Genomic DNA, 21,550 nt, shown 5'->3' with positions numbered 1-21,550 from the left:
CTGCACAGAAGTTCTGATTTCTCTATTCTTTCCTCTATAGAAAACATAATATATGGTTTATATCATGATATAATAATAAAATAGTCCTCAGCAAAATTATACTACAAACAATAATGTTGGGAATAAAAAACAATATAACAACAAAATATAAATATTGATGAATCTTCATTATAGCAGTTTTCAAGCAAATTCAATGAAGAATGAGGGAAACAAGCACGTCCGTGCATTTGTAGCAAAAAATGAGGGTCTGTGTCACTCATAGAGACCCTAAGATTTTTTAAATTACACCTAATTTTATCTAAAAATTCACAGCTTTATTTCTTCACTCTTTCCTCCTCTGACGACCACCATCAGTTTTATATTTGCCTAGCTCATCTGGATGTCTATAAAAATATGGGAAGTCAGATGCATTTGAAATAAAACACATGAAGCTACCAGGGCAAGAATGAAAGGGGGCCTTGTGGAGCTGGCACAATCTCTGAAACAAAGAGCAAAATGATGAGAAAATGTTCGGGTGTCTTTAACAAGCTGCTTGCAGCAACGGGGTCAAAGGAGACTTTAAAATTGAATAAGTCACTTTATCTTACAGTTTACATTTAAGTAGTACAATTGTACATCTACAATATCTTCCTTAAATTATTATTATTATATATTTTTTGAGACAGAGTCTCACTATGTTGCCCTTGGCAGACTGCCTTGGCACCACAGCTCACAGCAACCTCAAACTCTCAGGCTTAAGCGACTGTCTTGCCTCAGCCTCCCAACCACGAAGCCCGGATATTTTTTTTGTTACAGTTGTCACTGCTGTTCAGCAGGCCCAGCCTAGGTTTGAACCCACCAGCCTGGGTGTATGTGGCCAGCTCCCTACCCACTAAGCCATGGGCACTGCCTTCTCTAAATTATGTTGATCTTATTTCCTCAATGTTTATTTAAAACAGCTTAGAAATGGTGGAGAGATTGCTAAGAATGAAAATGTTTCTCTTAGATTTTTTTCTTAGTGAAGCTGCAATGTCTGGGTTTCCAAGCCTGATGGCCACGCAACTCCCTAAGAACTACACGCTTGACAGTCCTTCTGTGACGATGGAAAGAGAAGAGGCAGAGGGAAAGTGGATTGCGGTGGCAGATTTGAAGCCCTAGAAAACTGCTTTTGCTGATATTACAGGAGAAGCTGTAAGAACCATCTAGGGGATGATCTGGTCCCTTCTCTCTTTTGTACTGTGAACTCTTCCATTGTCCTTGGAAGTTTGCTTCCAGACAAGTCTTTTGCATCTGTGTGCGATGACAAAAAAGCTTTACAGGCTTAAGCAAGTAAGTTGGCTACTGTAATGCACAGCCTTTCCCAGAGTGCCAGGAAAGTAAAAATAAGACCAAGTTGCAGTTGCAAGCACATTTGTTAAATTTATTGAGCAACTGGGGAGAAGCAACTCTCCTCAAGAGTAAATGCTTTCCTGAGCTAGTAACCAATGCATAGTCATTTGCACATTAAAGTGCTACTAGTCAACAAAAGAAAGAACAGGTAGAGTGGCATTTAAATTTCAGCAGTCTTTTGATGGACAAAAATCAGTTACTATACAGGAGCAGCACAGTGGGAAGCACTCAACATATTTAGACAGGAGTGAAAAAAAATTACTGAAAACCAAGAACTTAGAGGGAAAAAGTAGGCATTTCTTACGTGATTTTAAAGAAATATTTGATCACATGATATTCCCCCTAGCTAACGGATCAATAGCAGTAAGGACAACAGAAACAGATTAGAAACTGAAGGTAGGGCATGTGCTATTCTTTAAAATCTGTCTAGCTGGATCAGAATTTGTATTTTTCTTAACATTTTTGACAGCCAGGAACTTATATTTTAATAAGTTTTATTTTTCAATATAATCTCTATGTGATAAATGAAATCACAAAGGAAAACATTCTGGTTGATATTTTCAGTACAATTAAGAATGATAAACACAGAAGCAAGGAAATTTCAACAGCAGTTGAACTTGAAATTTAAAAACCAGAAAGGCAATATGGGGAATCACAAACAGTATTAAAAAGGAGTAGACTTGAACTTTCGGTGTAGACCTGTAGATTAAGATCCACAAATCATCATTTTTAATATAACAAATCTTGCTTCAAGACTAAAAAAAATTAAACATATAAAATAAATGTTTAATATTTCCTAAAATGAATTTACTCACAATATGATATAACATTGTACGGTACTCACTTAATGTATTGGGTCTAGATCATGAGATTGACTTAAAAGTAGAAAACATTTGTAAAAAGTTCCAATTATTAATTACAGAAAAAAATGAGATAGGCTCCAATACTATTCTGATTACCCAGGAGTATCTGAATCTATGGTTTAAAGAGGTTGAAAGAAATCTGAGAGCTAAATTTGGGAGCACAGAAATAGAGTCCTAACATATTCCAGCAAGAGCTACTTAAATCCTGGTTTCTGTAGAAAGGAATGTTTACATGTTTGGGGACTCTTCCAGAAGGCATCATAGTGGCACAGCTTATGTGCAACTACTGGATGGGAAACATTGCTTTAGATATACAACTCTCAATCAAGGTGCAATTTGTGTCCTCAACTATAGCCTGTGGGCTTTTCTACAATAGACTTCTAGAACTTTCATTTGATAGTATTGATTGCTCACATTGACTAAACAGTTTGTCTGAAACCCTGGTACTGCATTTTCCAGCCTTGTGCAACCATGACTGAGTTACTTGGGCAGTCCTGACATCAGCTTTCCAAAGTGTAAAATGAAACAAATAATGGTATCTACCTCAAAAGAGTACTACAACAATAAATGAATAAATGGACAGGGCTTTGAACTGGGTCTGGCACATGGTTTGCAGTAAATGCGTGCTTTTATTATCTGTAGTGGACCATATTCATGCATTCATATTGGATGAAGTTGAGATACAGATCAATTCGTTAGCTCCAGTCATCATAATCTTTCAATTTTGAAAATTTTCCAATATCTTTCCTGCTTTAGGTCCTTGCATATGCCGTTCTTTCTGCCCAGAACATTTCTTTATCCATTTTTCACCTTGCTATTTTTTTTCTCAAAATTTGGGTCTTGGCTGCCTATTCCCTTGTGAATCCTGACCTGTCCTCTCATTTCTGATTTAAGGAAAACTCAGGAGCACCCTATAAAGAAGGCATCACACCATTTGCTTTCCTCTTATATTCTAATCACAAATTGTGTGTGTGTGCGTGTGTGCGTGCACATTCTCTTTATGAATGCTTGGCATTTTTTAATTCTTATAAAGGCAGAGAGAAGATATCTATTTTGTTCATTAAGTATAACTGTTAGCAAAATGTCTAGTATGTCATCATCATTCAATACATGAATATCAAATAAAAGAATGAATGGATAAAATGAAATGAAGGAAAGATTGAAATGCATGAGAAATAGAGCTGATCATGATTAGCTTGTGGATAACACTGAATTCCAGGATACCTCACCATTTTTTTAGAATACATCATAAAAATGTTGGACAAGAAGCATAAGTGAACTTCCCTTTATGTCTCCTTTACGTATTAGAGACTTTGGAAGAAAGGTCATTATTCATAACATAACCAGAATTTCCTCTGAGATTTTCCAAGAGAGAAAAAGACAAAATAACCATAACATTAATCAAAGAACATAACCTCTCCATAAAATATCAATAAAGCAGCAGTAAATTACAGTAAGCATAAGACTTACATAAAGTACATAATCTCTTCAACTCTATTCTCTTGATTCAGGAAACTCTGTGATCTGAATACTCAGAAACAGATATTTTTTTCAGCTGGGATATATAAAAATCAAGTGCCTCGTTTTATTCTTTTAGGAAATAAAATCTTTTAGAAATGGGTAGATTGTCATACTCTAAAATATAAATGATCTATTTATTAAAATATAAATTTAGTGACTATTTCATAGTTGATCTTACATCTTAGTTACACGAAGTAATGATCTGAAGAGTAGTTCTCAATCATGATTATTAATCCAAATTGCCCATAGAACTTTAAATAATGAAGATATTCAAAGGCCAAAGTCCAGAAACACTGCTTTAAATGGTATTAAGTATGTTTAGAGTAGCAGTACATTTATTAATTCTTTATGGTTGGCTCTGATATGAAGCTGAAATTAAATACCAGTTGTTTATAGATCAATGTAAAATTGTTTATGATAAAGAAAAATATCTGAATTCCTCTAATAAGAAAACACTGCGTAATTAAGCAAGATTGAGAAATTATATGGGTAATCTTAATCACCTGCTTTGTTTGCACTAAATGATTATGATAACCTGACAACTTGAAAAATATTTAAATATAGTCATTTGAAGGTTCTGTACTTCTTCTAATTCCCCATTTAATTAAATACCATTTATTTGATTTAATTTGACAAATATTTATTGAGACCTTGCTATGCCCAAGGCACTTCACTCTGACATTGAGAAATCAAAAAAGTATAAAATTAGACTATTAGCCTTGTGCAGCTTCGTGTCAAATGGAAACACAGACATGCACACATTTTTTTTTAATGAAGAAAAGAAACAATGCCTAGTAAGTGCCATGATGGAATATTATGCTACACAGACACCTCCGAATCCCCAACACACACACCTATATAGAGATGAGAGAATTTCATGGAGTGAGTAGCATTTGATATGGACTTGGAACAGTGGGTAGGATTTTTACAGGGAATATAAAGTATGGAGCATCTGGAGCAAAGAAAGTGATGTATTTGGGAGTTTGGCTGGATCTGGGAGAACACAGAAAGGAGGGCAGAGCCCGATTACTGAGGAATATAGGGGTCCTTCGAACAGCTCTGTGAGCACTGTAAAGGCATATAGAGTGTGAAACAGAAGGGTCAAATTCTGCTCCTCTAAGGCATGCTCAGTGATGTTTAGAAAAATAATGCACACATGAGATAAAGACTAGCATAATATTTTAATTATATGTAGAACTGACAAATACTATAATATGTCAGGAATTGAGAGAAACATTGCAGAGAATGGGAATAGAGTTTATGTAATTACGGCACTGGGCTAACTGGTTATTCCAATTCAATTAAAACGCAGGATTTCTGAAAGGGAAAAATGGGAAATGAAGATAGAAAGACGGGGAAGGACAGACTGTGCAAGAACGCGAACACCAATAATAAAATTCAGGGGCTGGTTAATAGTCAATATGGATTTTATAAAGATTTGTATAACAGGGAAGCAGGAAAATGATGGAATTAGATCTTTATGGTTGTTCTTGGTGTCCTGGTTCAAGCAGTTACCATCTGCCTGAACAAGCATTAGATGTTCTTTTTTTTTTATTAAATCATAGCTGTGTACATTAATACCGTCATGGGGTACAGTGTGCTGTTTTTATACACAATTTGAAATATTTTCACCTAACTGGTTAACATAGCCTTCATGGCATTTTCTTAGTTACTGTGTTAAGGCATTTATATTCTACATTTAGAAAGGTTCACATGTCCCCTTGTAAGATGAACCATAGGGCGTGATCCCACCAGCATTAGATTTTTGTAATAAGACTAGCATGCACTGAGGAAAGCTATAGGCAAAAGGGATAGTTACGTGGTTACCACAGTAAGTCTTAGCAGAAGACAATGAGATTCAGGACATGGTGGTAGATGGACTAGGGACAGAATATCTTAAAGTCCTATGAGAACATTTTGGCTGAAAAATAGGGGTGAGTTGGTGGGTATGGGAGATATCCTTGAATAGAAGATAGATAGAAAATTCAGCTAAAGAAAGACAGATATAGGGCAGCGCCTGTGGCACAAAGGAGTAGGGTGCCGGCCCCATATGCAGGAGGTGGTGGGTTCAAACCCAGCCCCGGCCAAAACTGCAAAAAATAAAAATAATTAAAAAAAAAAGCAGAAAAAAAAATGTCATACCCTCGAAACTTGTTTGCAAGAAATGAAAACAGAAGCAAAGTTCGTATTTGGCTCCTGACTTAACCATATCTATATAGCTGCACGTCTGTGCTATTTTCAAATCTTGCTATTGACGGTTGTTCAATAGTAACTAATCTTGTAAAAATGAAAAGATTTCCAGTAATATATGAAGCTGTATTATTAATCAACATAAACAGCCCAAACATTAATATAATTTACATCATTAAAGACTAACAAAACTGTGACTCAATTAACGATAACTCATCTGTTATACAGTAATTGCTAAATAACTATAAAACACATTACATTCTGTTGATTACTGTACCAATTATAATGCCCTTTTCTTTCCACTTCCACGTTTATCTACATTTATCTAAAATTAATGGAAAAACCAAATGCTTACCAAAATGGTGGTAACGATCAAAGAACGATTGGATAAGGAATCTGTGATGTTGGCTGGCTTTCCCTTTTGACTTTCTGTCATGTTGAGGCCACTGGCTGGATCCCAAGTTCCAATCTATAAAATAGCACACGCACTTTGTAAATTATCCATCAGACACCTGGGAGAGAGTACTGCAGAGAAAGTTAAGGCTGCTAACACTTATTATTCACCTCGGCTGCATTCTCGGCTGTCGTTAAAGCAGAGGCCGATTGTTTTAAGCATGATTCACTGCTCTGTGAAGTGTGTCCGGTGAAGTGTAACATTAAAGAACAAAATGACCCACTGCATTTCTCCAGTCGGTGTGGGAGCTTAATTTTCCATTCAAGCTTTCATTCACCAAGATAAACCACATTTGATAATACCTTGATAGCTGGCTAGAAACTCATTAATAGGGCATATCTTTTTCTATAATGGATCTATCTCATCCTTTCATTATAAAGATAACATGCCGTATTATATGAACAAAGCTAAAAGACAGAACAAAATCTGTAGACCCAGGATAAATTGATGGGTAAAGGAAGGCTGAAGGAAGGTATTGCCCAGTGGAGTAAAACGATACCCAGATTATCTTTGGAGGCATTAAAAAACACATCTTTGCACCTTTGAAAATACTCCCAGGAAAGGGGATGATGGCACAATCTCATCTAGATAATCATTCCAATATTTCCTTCTATATTCTCTTTAATATGAAATGTAACGTAGCTAACACCTGCTGATGGTTAGACCATATACATGCAGTGTTTAAACATTTTATACCATTGAACACAACCTATGAGATGCTGTAGACAGACCTCTGAAAGCCGTATATAAGCACAGGACGCCACAGAATGCATAGATGGGGTGATTTATTGGCTTCTACACCCTGGTACTATTTTATATGTGGGTAGCAATGGTCATCACTAAAGGAGAACAGAGGCAAAAGATGTGGACTCAGTAATTCTTTGCCTCACCCTCTTGAACCTGGGAGTCAATAATATGAAATTTGTCTTCCCTCAACCCCTAGTCAATTATATAATTTATTTTTCTCAGAGGAAAGGAAATTAATTAAAACCATTAATTTGCTTTTAAAACAAACCTTTGTATATAAATTAGATTATTTCTTAAAATTACTCTGATTTAGCAGGCATTATTCGTCTGGTCTGCGTAAACATGTCAACAAGGGTCTCACCTGCATAACCTTGTTTGTACAAGATCTTTTATTTTATGAATATTATATCCACTCTTTTAAACCCCCTTCTTCACTGACATGGCTTTCCCAAAAACCTCTGAAGACATTTATTTCTCTTTAATTGAAGAAATACAATAGAAATATTAGTAATTTATGTTGTGCATAAGAGTAAATATGTCATCCTACTAGTTACACTACATGTAAATGTGAACCCTCATGTGTTTTTTCAATAATGCGATTAACTAGATAATGGATTCATATTAATGTCTTTTTAAGCAAGACCTAAAAAAAAAAGTCTCTTGCCATATTTTTCAATATTGAGTTAAATTTTCTCCCTACCATTAAACTCGGTATATTCCCTGTGTTTGTAATAAAGGTAAAACTCAAATAACTCAGTGGGAGGAAAAAGCAGTTTGACTTAGCATTTGTTCAAAACTAAATTACATACTGGCCAATTACATTTCTTTATATTAACTATGATTACAAGATGTCATAAAGGCAGAGTTTAATTCTAATTCAGGTTCAATGATTAAAGGCTTGAGAGGCCAGGCAGATAATATCAAGGTACAGAGTGATGGGGAATAAGCTAGTAGGGAAGAATGGCCTTGCAAAGGTGTGTGATATTTAAATCTCACAAAATTCAAGGCAGAGTAGCAAATGGGGGCCACAACCCCAACCGAGGGAGGAGGTGCTTTGTTCAGGTGTCCAGAAAGGCAGCATGACTAGTAGAGTCCCTGCTGGGAGCCTGCATGAGGAGGAATGGAGAGGGTGGCACCAGCAGGTGCTGACCCCTGAAAGTGTTTCAAATTCAAAATCATTAAAAAAACACTCTCTAGGCTAAACAAGACACATCTGCAGATTGCATTTTGCAGTGACTATCACTTTGCTGTCCCTGGTCTATAATTAATACCTATCACACATTTCTTCCCGGAGATTTTATTTCTTTTCCTTTTTCTCCATTGGCTAAAGAATTAGGTCTCAGAGACATGTAATTCTACCAGCTAAAGCTTTCGCAAACATCATTTGCCCCGTCTACTTCATGACACCCTCATGCTTGATCAATAAACGTTTAACTGTTTAACTAATAGAAAATATTTCCCATTTTATTTACTGACACCTTTCACGACTACTATTATACAAAATAATTGAGCTAAATGTTCACTTATTCATTTTATCATTTAAACGTGGTTATCTCATTTCATCCAGTCACTTTCCTACTACTATTTGGAATTCTGACCCTAATACAAGTTATGTGAATCCATAATTTCCTATTATCACAAGTATTAGATATCCCCTTTTGTAAATCTCAGATTTCTTTGTATAATATTGTTTTAGAAATTTTATTGGCTTTAAAATTTTAAGCCAAATACAAGTTTGTGTATTTGTAAATGACAGGATTTTCTAGATCGTAGACTGTCTGATTCAAAACCTTCGTCCACTGAGGAGAGGTCACAACTATTTTTGTTGTCTTTCATTTTGTTTCATTTGTTTTTTAATGGAAAAAACCAGAGACTAAATGAGAATAATCTCTCTTGTTCTACTTTTGGAGAAATTATTTTATTGTATGATTTAATCAAGTATTTTTAAGTACTTTTTTTCAGTTGCAGAATGAAATTAAGATGTCTAAGCACCATTGAGCTTACAGAATTGTTTTATGCGCTGAGACTCTACACCTTTGTTTGCCTTGTCTTCATGGTGTAAATATCCATAATCCTCTCTTGTAAAAGCAAAAGAATAATAAATTGTAAGATCATTTTCATTATAAAGATTAAATTAGGTATGAAACATAAGTGTTCTTCAAGAACTATGGAAAATTCTAGCTTTGTTTATTTTTATTTTATTTCATGCTATCATTGGCTCTTAAATTTACTTCTCTACTCATAGAAAGAACGCATGCTTGTTGTCCCCAAACTATAAAATACGCACAAAGTATAACAAAGATGATCAACTTAAACTTTGAACCTATGCATATACCCAAAGTCAAGCATAGTTAACACCTCAATGTACTTCCTTTGAATCCTTTATCTTTCCCTATATTTTTCTCACATAGTTTCCATCATAGCTATAGTAACGGAAGGGGTAGTAGACTGCCTGGATCCTATTACATGTCACCACTTACCACTGGGTGGCTTGGGCACATTACCTCTCTCTGCCTCAATTTCCTGACTGTAAATAGGAAATATTATCCATGTTAAAGAGCTATTGTTGGGATTGGATGAAAAAGAATTCAATACTATGTGGTTATAAGTATGACAAGAACTAACTATATCCTGTTTATACATTACTATATTTTCTCCCTGCAATAAAAATTAGCCAAATCCTTAATTTTAATGGCTGTATAGAAGGAACATCATATGAACATATCATGATTCAACTACCATTGTTATAAGGTCTTAGTAAGCACATTTGTTTATAATATTTGCTTGTGCATTTTACTATTTTAAAAACAGACTTTGAGAATTAGAATTATTTTTAATTTTTTTTTATTTTTTCCCAGAGTCAGAAGGAGATAGAACTAGAATACTGACACAAATAATATGAGTTGTTAAGATTTTTACTACATATTTTCAAATAGCTTTCCAAAATTATTGTTCTATTTACCTGCTTCCTTGCTGTTCATGGTAGCTGCCTTAGGTATAAGATAACTGCCTAAAAATTTATCTTTTATTTTTAATAGTTTAAATCATATGATTAGATAATATTATAGAGGTTCATGACTATTATGTCTTTATTTCTACATAGCAGTTTTATTGATATAAAATAGCTATTTTTATTCCAATTTAATTCTTTTTTTTGAGACAGAGCCTCAAGCTATCCCCCTGAGTAAAGTGCCGTAGCATCACAGCTCGCAGAAACCTCCAACTCCTGGGTTCAAGCAAGTCTCCTGCCTCTGCCTCCTAAGTAGTTGGCACCACAGGCGCCCACCACAATGCCTGGCTATTTTTTGGTTGCAGCTGTCATTGTTGCTTGGCAGGCTCGGGCTGGATTTGAACCTGCCATCTTAAGGTGTTTGTGGCTGGCACCTTAGCCACTGAGCCACAGGTACAGAGCCCAATTTAATTCTTTAAACCTAAACTTTCAGTACATATTATTAACCACACTGGGATTCTGTTATTTATTTATTTGCATTTGCTGATATCATATCTACATTTTTACTTTCAACATATTTCTTATTTTATAAGTTTCTTTATAAGTGACTCATCGGTAAATTTTTTTCTTAATGTCCTAAGTGTTTTTCCTCCCTGAATCTTATATTTAATATTTCTCTTGTCATATTATTGGGTCTTCACTATTTCCTTTCTATTCCTGAGATTTTTGTAGTTTTTCCTGTGGTAATTTGGAAGATGAGGTACACTGGAGTCTACTGATGGGTACTGTCAACTTTTTCTGACTTGTACTATCCCATTCTAAAACCAATATTGAGTGATAAAAATTGAATGACATCTACTCCTTGACAATTCTCTATGCTTCCATCCATTTTGCTACCACACACACAGATTCACAGTGTTAGTTCACTGAAGATGGGGTTGTAATCACGGCCTCTCCATTTTGCTTCTTACATTATGGATCATCTCTCTTCAAGGAAATAATTGCAATTTTTGACATAATTTTCTAAACCATTTTCAAATCTATGTGCTTAACTGTAGCTGATGTCTACAATATCTAGCCACAGTTTGCTCTTTATTGAGCATTTGCTTTTCACTTATCATTGTTCATGTACAAGACTATTTATAAAGGATAACTATGTGACATACTTTTATCTGCTTGCAGATTTGGAGGTGTTTTTGTTGCTTTCTTATATAAAGAAATCTTAGTTAAATAAAGATGTACTGTGTCACCGTCATCTTCCTTCAGAGCTCTATCCCCACCTAATATTCATGTTACTGAGAAAGAATGAGAGCAGCTTCATATATATTTCTTTCATGGTAAATATTTCTTCTTAAAAGCTTCTAAAATTATCTATTTGAAAGTTTTAAATCTAAATCAGAATGTAGATTTACCTTGATAAACATGTTTATATATGTCCATACAGGCACATACATGTTTGCATGTATCTAATCTATACAGTATATATACTGTGTCCATAAGGTTCATGTGCAATTTAAAATACTTTAACAATAGTAAATTGCACATGAACTTTATGGACACCCAGTATGTGTATATGAACATATAACATACATGTATTTGCTATGTACACCTAACTGTGTGTGTATATACATGTACCTATATATGGAGAGAAGGGGGAAGAAAGAGTGAATGGCCATTTTTTATTAAATTTGCCATATAGATAATGCATTTCTCCATTTTCTGAATGTAGATTCTGTTGCATCTGACAGTTTTCCAGAATTATCTGTGCCATTATGTTTCTATACATGTATTTCATATATACTCTTTACATGAAATAGATTTTCCTCTTTTACTGTCTTACGTCCATATTGTTTCTTAAAAACAAGGGTAAAGCAATCCCTCCCTTGTGCACCAATGCATGGCCTCTCACTATGCTTTGATATGGAAGAACTCAGGTATGTTTTCATTGCAGTAAGGGTCATATAACATTTAAATTGTTTTCATCTATCTCCCCAAGTAAAACTTGAATTCCCCTTACTCATCTTAAGGCCTTTGAATATAGGAAGTCCTAGGGGCTTTATATGTGACATCTTTGAATATATTGTTTATATAAAGAAGTAGTTGTGTCATTTACCTTACCTCAGAAATGCCACTGATAGGTTGTTTTGAGTTAAGATTATATTTTATTTACATTTATCTTACCCTCCTGTGTTAGATTCTAAGTCCCTTGAGGGAAGGAAACATATCACCAATCTTTGAATTATATAATAAACACTCAATAAATACTTATTTTAAATAGAATGATTGAAGACATTACTACACATAACAACTTACATTATTTTAGATTGAGTTTCCAATGTCTCTGGTAAATATGGAACATATGCTATGTGTCTATTATTGCATATGCATATATTTGTTTTCCTTACTTTGTTTTTCATGTGTTATTCTTTTTTTTTGCAGTTTTTGGCCAGGGCTGAGTTTGAACCCGCCACCTCCAGCATATGCGGCTGGTGCCCTACTCCTTTGAGCCTTTGATGAAGTTCTATTTCACTATCATATTTAATGTTTGAGAGCTTTATGCTACGCACCATTACTATGTATTCTGAAATTATCTCAGCTATATTTAATATGTCTTTTGGTATTTTATAAGTATTTTATACTTTTATGTCTCAGGAATGTTTAAATTCTTCATATGATTTTGTTTGTAATTATATTTTCTCATTGGTTTGTTATATTTTTTTTAGTTAGAAATAAAACATTGCTTTAAATTATTTTTAAATTATTTATTAGTAACTTGATGCTTTATTTATCTATTTTTGTTGACAGTTTTCTCAGTATAGACTCTCTGTTTTATAACTGATGTTGCTACTTTGTGTCCAAAGAATGTTTCTGCTTCTTTCCTTGAGCTACGCAATTGTTTACCTCTATAACTAGCATGTTATTATTTCTTCTGAAGGTTCATGTTATCTCAGTTTTATGAAAGTACACTCAGTGAGACATGTTTCTTATTTTCTATGGAATTTGAATTCAACTCTCTTGACAAATATGCCAGAAACTTTCTCTCAAGTATAAACAAAATACACATGCCCAGCAAGCTTTAAAAATATTGGTCCTAAATGAAGTCAAGCTTACAATAAGTTAACAAACAATGTAAATTCTCTATTAAAAAATAGTTATCACAGTGCAATAGAACTATCAAAATTCTTTTTACACTGTCGAATTGACACTTATGAACAAAGTATCTATGAGATGTTGGCAGATAGAAAAAAAAAAAACCAATGCAGTCTTCCATTATAAAACAGTGTAAGGAAGAAAAGAGAAAAAATTTCTTTGATTATATATTGTTTCGACTTAGTATCCGGAAAATATATTGGTCTGAAACAAGGAGCATAAGCAGCCTTCTCCAAGGAAAGCCTGTGTGATGATAATGAATAACCACACAGTGCATTGTTTCAAAACAATCTTAGCACAGTGCAAAGTCTCTATCACTGTCTAAGTTTGCTTTTAAAAAAACTCCCAGTAATGAGTTGCCCCAACCACATGACCCAGAAAGTATAGTTTTCCTTGAAGAATATTGACTATTTTCCTCTTAGAAGAAACGACATGCCTGATAATACTGTTTGAGGAAATTGAGGAGGCATAAGAAAGGAATTTACATTAAATGTTGATTTATATTTGGAAGATATTTCCTTCAATAAACTAAATCTACACAAGTAGACTATTTATTTCTTTATTAATTCAATTCACATACCCAGTCTTACAGGGTAATTTGCAAACTCAGGTTTCTGAGCCAGTCTGGTATATGAATAGTGACTGCAGAGATTTTTTTTCAACAGAGTCCTTTTCTTGTTAACTGTTAATGACAAATTAGATATTTCTGTTTTCCTCATTGACTTAACCCCTGAAAATGCTGAATATTTAAATAAAAAGTAGAGAGCGTTTACTTGCATTACTATCTAATGATTCCTGACATCGAAATTTAATAATTACTTCCATTGGACTATGAGTTCCAAAGAAAGAGTACTTAAGCACTGGTGCCTGATCTCTCAAAAACAAACAAGGGATATGTTATAGAAATGCCTATGGGCTGCCTGTTAGTGAGAATTCAGAGTACAGATCATTGTCGGGAACTGGATGACCTTCATATACGGGCTAATTGGTCTACAAGGACAGCGCAAAGAACACCTCAGAGATCAGTTTCCAGAAACTGTCTACCGCTTCTACAGAGTCTGGGATTGCATCATTTGAGAACTGTGGGGCTAATACGAGCACAACAAATCAGTAAGTATATAGTCGTCATATTGGAAAAGAATAACCAAAAAATGATTTTTTACACTTAGGATCTTTATTCTTATCTGGGGAAAATTTAACCCTAACCATAATTAAAGGGTAAAGAGATAGGTGGTGGGTTTGATTTTATAAATAAAACTTAATAAATTAATTGTTCTCAAATATGATCGTTTCAGTTACAGGCCATTTTATTAAAGATAAGAAAATAGTCACACTTCAGATTTAATTTGATTTGAAATCTATTGCAGGTTTTTGTATACATACTTTAATTCAAATTAGTAGTGAAAAGAAAAAAGCCAATATTTGGTATTATCTCAGGAGCTGAACTAAAAAACTTGGGGGGCCAAAATAAGATATAGCATGTCCTCAAATAAGGCAACCTTAGTGATTTTTAAATGTAAACAGCATCCCTACATAGCTTCCTTAAATATATTGCTATCCTGAAAGTTTAAAGTTATCAAGCAAAATATAAACACAGTGTCAGTATAGTTCTGAGACAGGGCCTCATAATGAATTCAATATAAGAGTTAGAGCAATCAAATGGTTAACATCTCAAAGACGGACAATAGGCTTGGATCTTTCCTAGAATGTATTGCTGCTTTTTGAGAAGCAAACAACACATTCTGACTTACTTAAAATTTACAACCTAACACCATCATTAGCACAGCTCTCCTACAGGAATGCAAAAGAAATCTCAGTTTCTGGGAAAGCCCGAGGTCACTGCTGCCATGGGGACCAGGTATACATATCAAATTCCATCAAAGAGAGGATGATAAAAACTGCTATGTCTCAGGGATCAGAAATTCTATCAACAAAATAGCTCTCACCTATCTACCGCAAATTTTCAAATTTAGGTAAATTTTGAAGATTGTAAATAACATTCAGACACCTTCCTCATAGAAAGTTAGTAAGCACAAGATTTTACAGGCACAAGGAGGCCAGGAGTAAAGAGTTCTATAGAAATTGCCATCTTTTAAAAAAAATACATACTCTGCAAATTTCTTCAAAAAGCACTTTGAAACATACTCTGATAGGAACGCTTGTGCCTATAAACTGTTGCAGGCAGGGTTTACTATCAATTCACATCCTCTGCATACAGTATCAAATTATTTGAGTTTTCAGCAGGAAACCTATGGATTACGGATACTAGTTTCTGCACCAGTATTTCTATTTCTATACAAATGCAAGCAGTGAATATTCTAAAGCTAAGGTGTTAAAAGTTGAAATGAAGGTTCATTTCAATATGACAAACTTAACCTTTTGAAAGTTTTGTAAATACGGACTACATTGCCTTATAGTATTTATAAATTTATTTATAAATTTTTTAATTTATAGAAATTGACACACATAATGCATATTTCTTTTTATATTTTACTTTTCAAGAATTTCCCTAAGGATATACAAGTTAGAAACTGAATTTATTTAAAAAACAAACACGCTTGAGGCAAGCACTCTGTGTGGGTTTTCATAGTCCTAAACGCTTTCAGGCCCCTCAGCACCTCTCTGGCCAGAGAAATTTATTGGTTTTATCCTTATTATTTTTCAAAGTTAATACATTAATACACAAAGCCTCTTTTAGTAAGGATGCATTAGATTCTTTCCACTGAAGAGATAGAAAATTCTATTCTTCAATGTCTATTTTAATACAAATATCACACTGTACAGGGCATCAGCAAAACAACCAGAAAAAATAGCAAACCTTTATGCTACAGAAAAGATGAGAGAATAATTTTAATTTATCCCTCTACTTAAGCAGATATTCTAGAAATAACTAGAAATTCATTTGAATAACCAAGAAGGTGTGTAATAATAAGAGACTGATTTGTTTTTTTCCTTAAAAACACATGAAATACATTGAGGTCACACAAACAATTCATGTGCTAAGATTAAGTGATTTCATCATTGTGTTATAGCTTTTTATACAAAATTCTTTTCTAAATTTGGGCAGGTACTTTCCTAAAAATGGCCTCTAGGTAGCTCATCTTGCAATGGAAAGGAACCATTACCATATAGTGTCATCAACTCAGTCCAAACATATTTTGTGTGAAATCTGTCCAACTCTTTTTTGCTGTAAAATGAATCTTTTTGAAGTTATATTCTAAGAGCCTTCTGAATATTTCTGTAACATCTTATGCCATTAGTTGTGTATTTCCATCCATTTGAAGCTGTCATTTCCTAAGCACACAGCTAAACTTCAGAGGACTAAGGAAGTAAGGGCAAACCATTTCCAATGATAAAGTAAATCTTGGTTACATAGTCTAAAAAGCACAACGATAACCAAATTAAAAAAAAAAAAACCCTCATTGTATTGTCAGTTATGAAGACATTGTGATATTTCCTAAGAAGTTAATTTTTTTTCTCGACTCATTATTTGTGGTGTTTTTTCTTCTCCCTTCACCTGACTTCAGTAATTCCACCGACAAACTGCATACACAATTGGAAAACGGACAGACCATGTATGACAACAGAATTTGGACTCAGACTCTCTGGAGCAAGCTTCTCAGGAAGCCAAAGCACAACCCCAGCGGCAACGTGACCCATACAACCGGGATTCACTGCCAGGTTCCCTATTTTTTACCTCCTTCCAACTCAGGATCAACCAGAGGAAGTCAAATATGCTCTCCAATCTATGATCCAAGGGGTCTTGCTTCTAATTAGCCCACCTCTGGATTCCTCATACCAATAATCTCCGATCAGATTACACCTGAGGCCTTCCTTTTTTCCACTATGAAGCTTTTCCACTCCCCTGCCTGCCTTTGAATTTCTGCTGGATGCAAGCGATGGTGGTTGGCTTCTATAGTACACTCTGAATAATAACTTCCGCTTATTCTCATGTTGGTGGGTTTTGTTTATTTTCAGACTGTAAACTTAACTGAAGAAAAAAGAGGACATTTTATAAATAGGAAAATGATTTTTATTCTTTGATGCATGCAGTATTGGAGGGTTTTAAATTGTGCTGTGAAGGGGGTCAGATTTGCCATTAGGGAACTATGCAACCTTGTAAGTCCAGACGTAAGTGTTAACTGTTCCTTACTCTAAAGTCCTTCACCCTCTTGAAACTGACCCCCATGCAAGCCCACTAACTCCCCTAACTCCCTGACTATTGGATTTCTCTGTTCCCATTTTGGAAGTATGGAGAAAAGCTGGAAAGACTAGTAAACTGTGCCACAGGAAAATAACTGCGTTAGATGCTTGAGCAAGCATTCTTAGGATTCTCCTTCGTTAACTGTCAATATGAAAGTGCCCATAAAATTAATAAAGGATCAAAGGTGGGAACTGTGGTAGGGGAAATATATATATTTTATATTATATATGTATATATATTGTATTATATTATATAAAATATACATCTATGGACCAGGTGCAGTGGCTCACACCTGCAATCCTAGCATACTGGGAGGCCAAGGAAGGTGGATTGCTTCAGCTCATGGGTTCGAGACCAGCCTGAGCAAGAACAAGACTTTGTCTCTAAAAATAGCCGGGTATTGTGGCAGGCACCTGTAGTCCCAGCTACTTGGGAGGCTGAGGCAAGAGAATCACTTGAGCCCAAGTGTTTGAGATTACTGTGAGCTGTGATGCACAGCACTCTACTGAGGGTGACTAAGTGAGATTCTGTCTCCAAAAAAAAAAATATATATATATATATATATATATGTATATATGAAACATATATATATATATGAAACAAGTCATTATTCCCTAGCTTGCTTTCCTATATTTCTTACTACTTGGGAGTCACAGAGCTGAAAGTCATAAAGATTCTTAGCTGCCTTCATTGCTGCCATTACATTACCCTGGTGAACCCCAAGTCTAGGGAATGGCTGACCCACCCAGACCAGTGGCCTACACCAAGAAACTGATAAAACTGGACATTGTGAACCCCACCCTAGAACCAAATAGGCAAAAAAGACAATGTTTCACCTCTATGGTTCCACTCCAAAACCAGCCAATTAATAGAGTCAACTGCCTAGCTTTTTGCCCACCAAACCATCTTTCCAAACAAAACTTTTCTCCCAAATTTTTGGGAAAATGGACTTGAAAGCTTCTTCTCATTTCCTTACAGGGCACCTGTGATATTAAATTCTTCCTCTCTGTAATCCCTGCTGTCTTAATATAGTGGCTTCCTCTTGAGCAGTGGGCAATGAAACCGATTGGGCTGTAACAAGATTAGATCAGATCCTATGCTATGTCTTTCCCCATATTGTTACCTCTTTCTGAAATAACTCGATCTTTATCATTCAATAATTTCTCATTATTCAAAGGCTAATTCTAAGTTCCCTGTCTACTGTGACTCTTTACTAATTGTATCTTTTATCAGAAATAGTCTTTCATGTCTCTTTTGAAGGCTTACAAACAGACAGCTTTGTGTTTATTCACAAATATGCATTATCTAATCACTCTAAATAAAAAGCCTCTTGAGGATAGGTACTGTCTGTAATTAATTTAGCAAAACAAACTTTCAGATTTCAGAAGAGAATTTAAAATACATATGGAATTTCAGGATACACGCATAACTCATAATGTATTTTTCCTTGCACATCAGTGTGGTAGATTATCATATATATTTGGTAACCACTATATTCAGGCTTTTTTTTTTTTTGAGACAAGGTCTTGCTCTGTTATCCAGGCTATAGTCTAGTGGTGTGATCATAGTTCATTATAACTTATAGTTATATCATAGTTCATTGTAAGTCCTGGCTTCAAATGGTAATGGTCCTCTCCCAAAGTTGGAAATACAGGTGCACATGATTATTACTGTTTAGGGTATCTTTGTGTTGCCCAGTCTGGTCTCAAACTCTTGGCCTTAGCTGACAGGCCTTTCTATAAGCCACACTAGAGCACAGAGACAATTTCTGATGTGTTGTATTTTGAATCCAAGGCAGAAATGGATGTGCAGTGACATGAGGAGCATCACTACATTTATGCAAGGTGCTGAAATAGAAGCACGGACATCCCCAGATTCTTTAAGCTTGGCTTGTGCTTTGTATCAATCTCTAACAACAGAATCAAGCATGATAGATCCAGTGTGGTGTGTTGCATTTATGGAAATACCTTATTATGTATATATTAATTCACACATTTTACCTGCACATGAGTCAATAATGGAAACCTGCTTCTATATTTAACACTTTATAGGCTTTCTCCAAGTTGGAAACTCAAGTGGTTGTAAGCTGTAGATATGAAGACTCGTGTTAAACCAAGTATTTTCTAAGTGCTGCATTAAATCTTAAGACTAATTAAGTTACATGCACTTCAAAGTATCAGAAAAACCGGGTGTGAAAATAAAATTTTAAATAATCTTAAGATATTCTTTATCCTTGAATCCTAATTGTCAGATGTTATATTTCATATAATGAATTAAATATTTATTTTTTAGAATTGCTGAGTGAAGCTAAATGTCAAGGAAATGTGACTTCAACAGAGAATATTTCTTTCTTCTTTTGGATATATTTCATTTAATAATTAAAGCAGATAAACTGAATGCCTCAAGTACCTTTTCCAGACCTTCTTCCTTGAGACTGATCACATCCAAATCAAAATCTGTTCGTAAGCCATTGGTTTTGTTGAAAGTTATTCTGCCTGTGAGGCCTTCCCAGTGTGCCTTGAAAGCAGAAAAAAACAAAAAAATATTAAATAAATGAATGAAAAGATAAAACATTTTCTTCACAGAAAAATAAGAAAATTATTTTCATTACTTTTCATTAAGTTACATTGCTACAGACTTTTAAAATATTTTTATTTTCTCCTTCATTTTAAAGGATTTTTTCTGAATAAATTATCCTAAGTTACAATAAGTTAAAACTTATTGTAAATTTTTCATTTTATACAGTGCATTTTTCCAGTTATAAGGATTTTTTTATGAGAAATTTGATAGTATGTTTTAAATAGTGAACTGATTTTAGCAAAGTGAGAAGAATTTAGACACTAATTATGATAGTTGAGATACAGAATATCTCACTGAAGTTTATAGATAGAAATACAGTTATTAAAATATTACTTCTAAATTTATAATAACATGAAAAGAAATAGATGGCAATGAAAGAAAATGAATCCAGGAAAAACTGTGTTATACAACTTTAATTACAAACATTTACCCTAGAATAATTAACATTATTTCACTTCCTGCCAGTTAAACCATGAATATGGCTATAATTACTTCATATAAGCTATACTTCCTGTAAAAGAAGCTCTCCATTTACAAGGAAGTAGGAAAATAATAATCTAGTTATATATATATAAAAACATTGTTATCTCTTAAAGGTAAGAAAATATCTGAACTTTTTTAAATATAAGAAGTTTTCACCACTCGGTACCCATAGCACAGAGGTTACAGTGGGGCTACAAACACAGAGGCTGGTGGATTCAAACCCGGCCTGGGCCAGCCAAACAACAATGGCAACTGCAACAACAACAAAAAAAAATAGCTGGGCGTTGTGGCAGGTGCCTGTAGTCCCAGCTACTTGGGAGGCTGAGGGAAGAGAATCTTAAGTCCAAGAGTTGGAAGTTGCTGTGACCTGTGACACCATGCACTCTACCCAGGGTGACAGACAGCTTGAGACTCTGTCTCAAAAAAAAAAAAAAAAGTTCTCATCCTAATAGTTATTATAGCCAAAATACATGTTTTCCATTATTTGTCATTTTGCAATAGCTTGTTTGAAAAAATAGTTATATGTGAAAATTTAAAATCTCAGAATGTATACTCATTAACATTGAAAATAATATATACTGAGACCCAAAAGAAGTAAGTCCCAGTAGATAAAGGGTAACATTTCAATAAGGATAACAAATTAATATCATTATGACTCTATTTCTCAGACTCTGTGTGTTCTGAGGTACTTATATGAAGAAATTCCAAAAAGGTTTTAAGTTAATAAATTATAAATGAAATAGAAATCTTATATCTATGTATCTCTATGTACGTATTACAACATTCTTTCTCTAAAGTTAAACATGTATTAATGGGTCTCCAAAAAGGAAGAAAAATTATATTTAACTCAACTTTTTCTAAAGAAAAAAATTTCAGGTGGCTAACAAAAATACATAATAGTATAAAAATTGACAAAAGGATCAAGAAGCACAAGAATAGAAGTGGAAAACAGCGGAGCAAATCTGGGCCAGAGGGGCATTAAAATCGTACACCAGGCGGAACTGTACAACTCCTAACTGTATTACAAATTCAATTCTGCG

At 34.3% G+C, this 21,550-nt stretch overlaps 1 protein-coding gene across 3 annotated transcripts in view; it reads right to left on the bottom strand.

Annotated features, from left to right (window-relative positions):
- Positions 1-21,550, bottom strand: part of GRIK2 (glutamate ionotropic receptor kainate type subunit 2) — a 656,554-nt gene that overhangs the window by 255,258 nt on the left and 379,746 nt on the right. For all 3 annotated transcript variants that reach the window (XM_023508414.1, XM_003802378.2, XM_023508415.1), the window contains exons 8-9: positions 19,857-19,964; positions 6,298-6,411 (exon numbers count right to left, since the gene is read on the bottom strand). In XM_023508414.1, the coding sequence (XP_023364182.1) occupies positions 6,298-6,411; positions 19,857-19,964 (222 nt within the window). The remainder of the gene's footprint in view (positions 1-6,297; positions 6,412-19,856; positions 19,965-21,550) is intronic.

Source organism: Otolemur garnettii, unplaced genomic scaffold (assembly GCF_000181295.1).
Source record: "Otolemur garnettii isolate 467f Iridium unplaced genomic scaffold, OtoGar3 scaffold00246, whole genome shotgun sequence".
In the NCBI taxonomy this organism is placed as follows: Eukaryota; Metazoa; Chordata; class Mammalia; order Primates; family Galagidae; genus Otolemur; species Otolemur garnettii.
The sequence above is the reverse complement of the archived record's forward strand: the minus strand, read 5'-3'. Positions and strand labels throughout refer to the sequence as shown.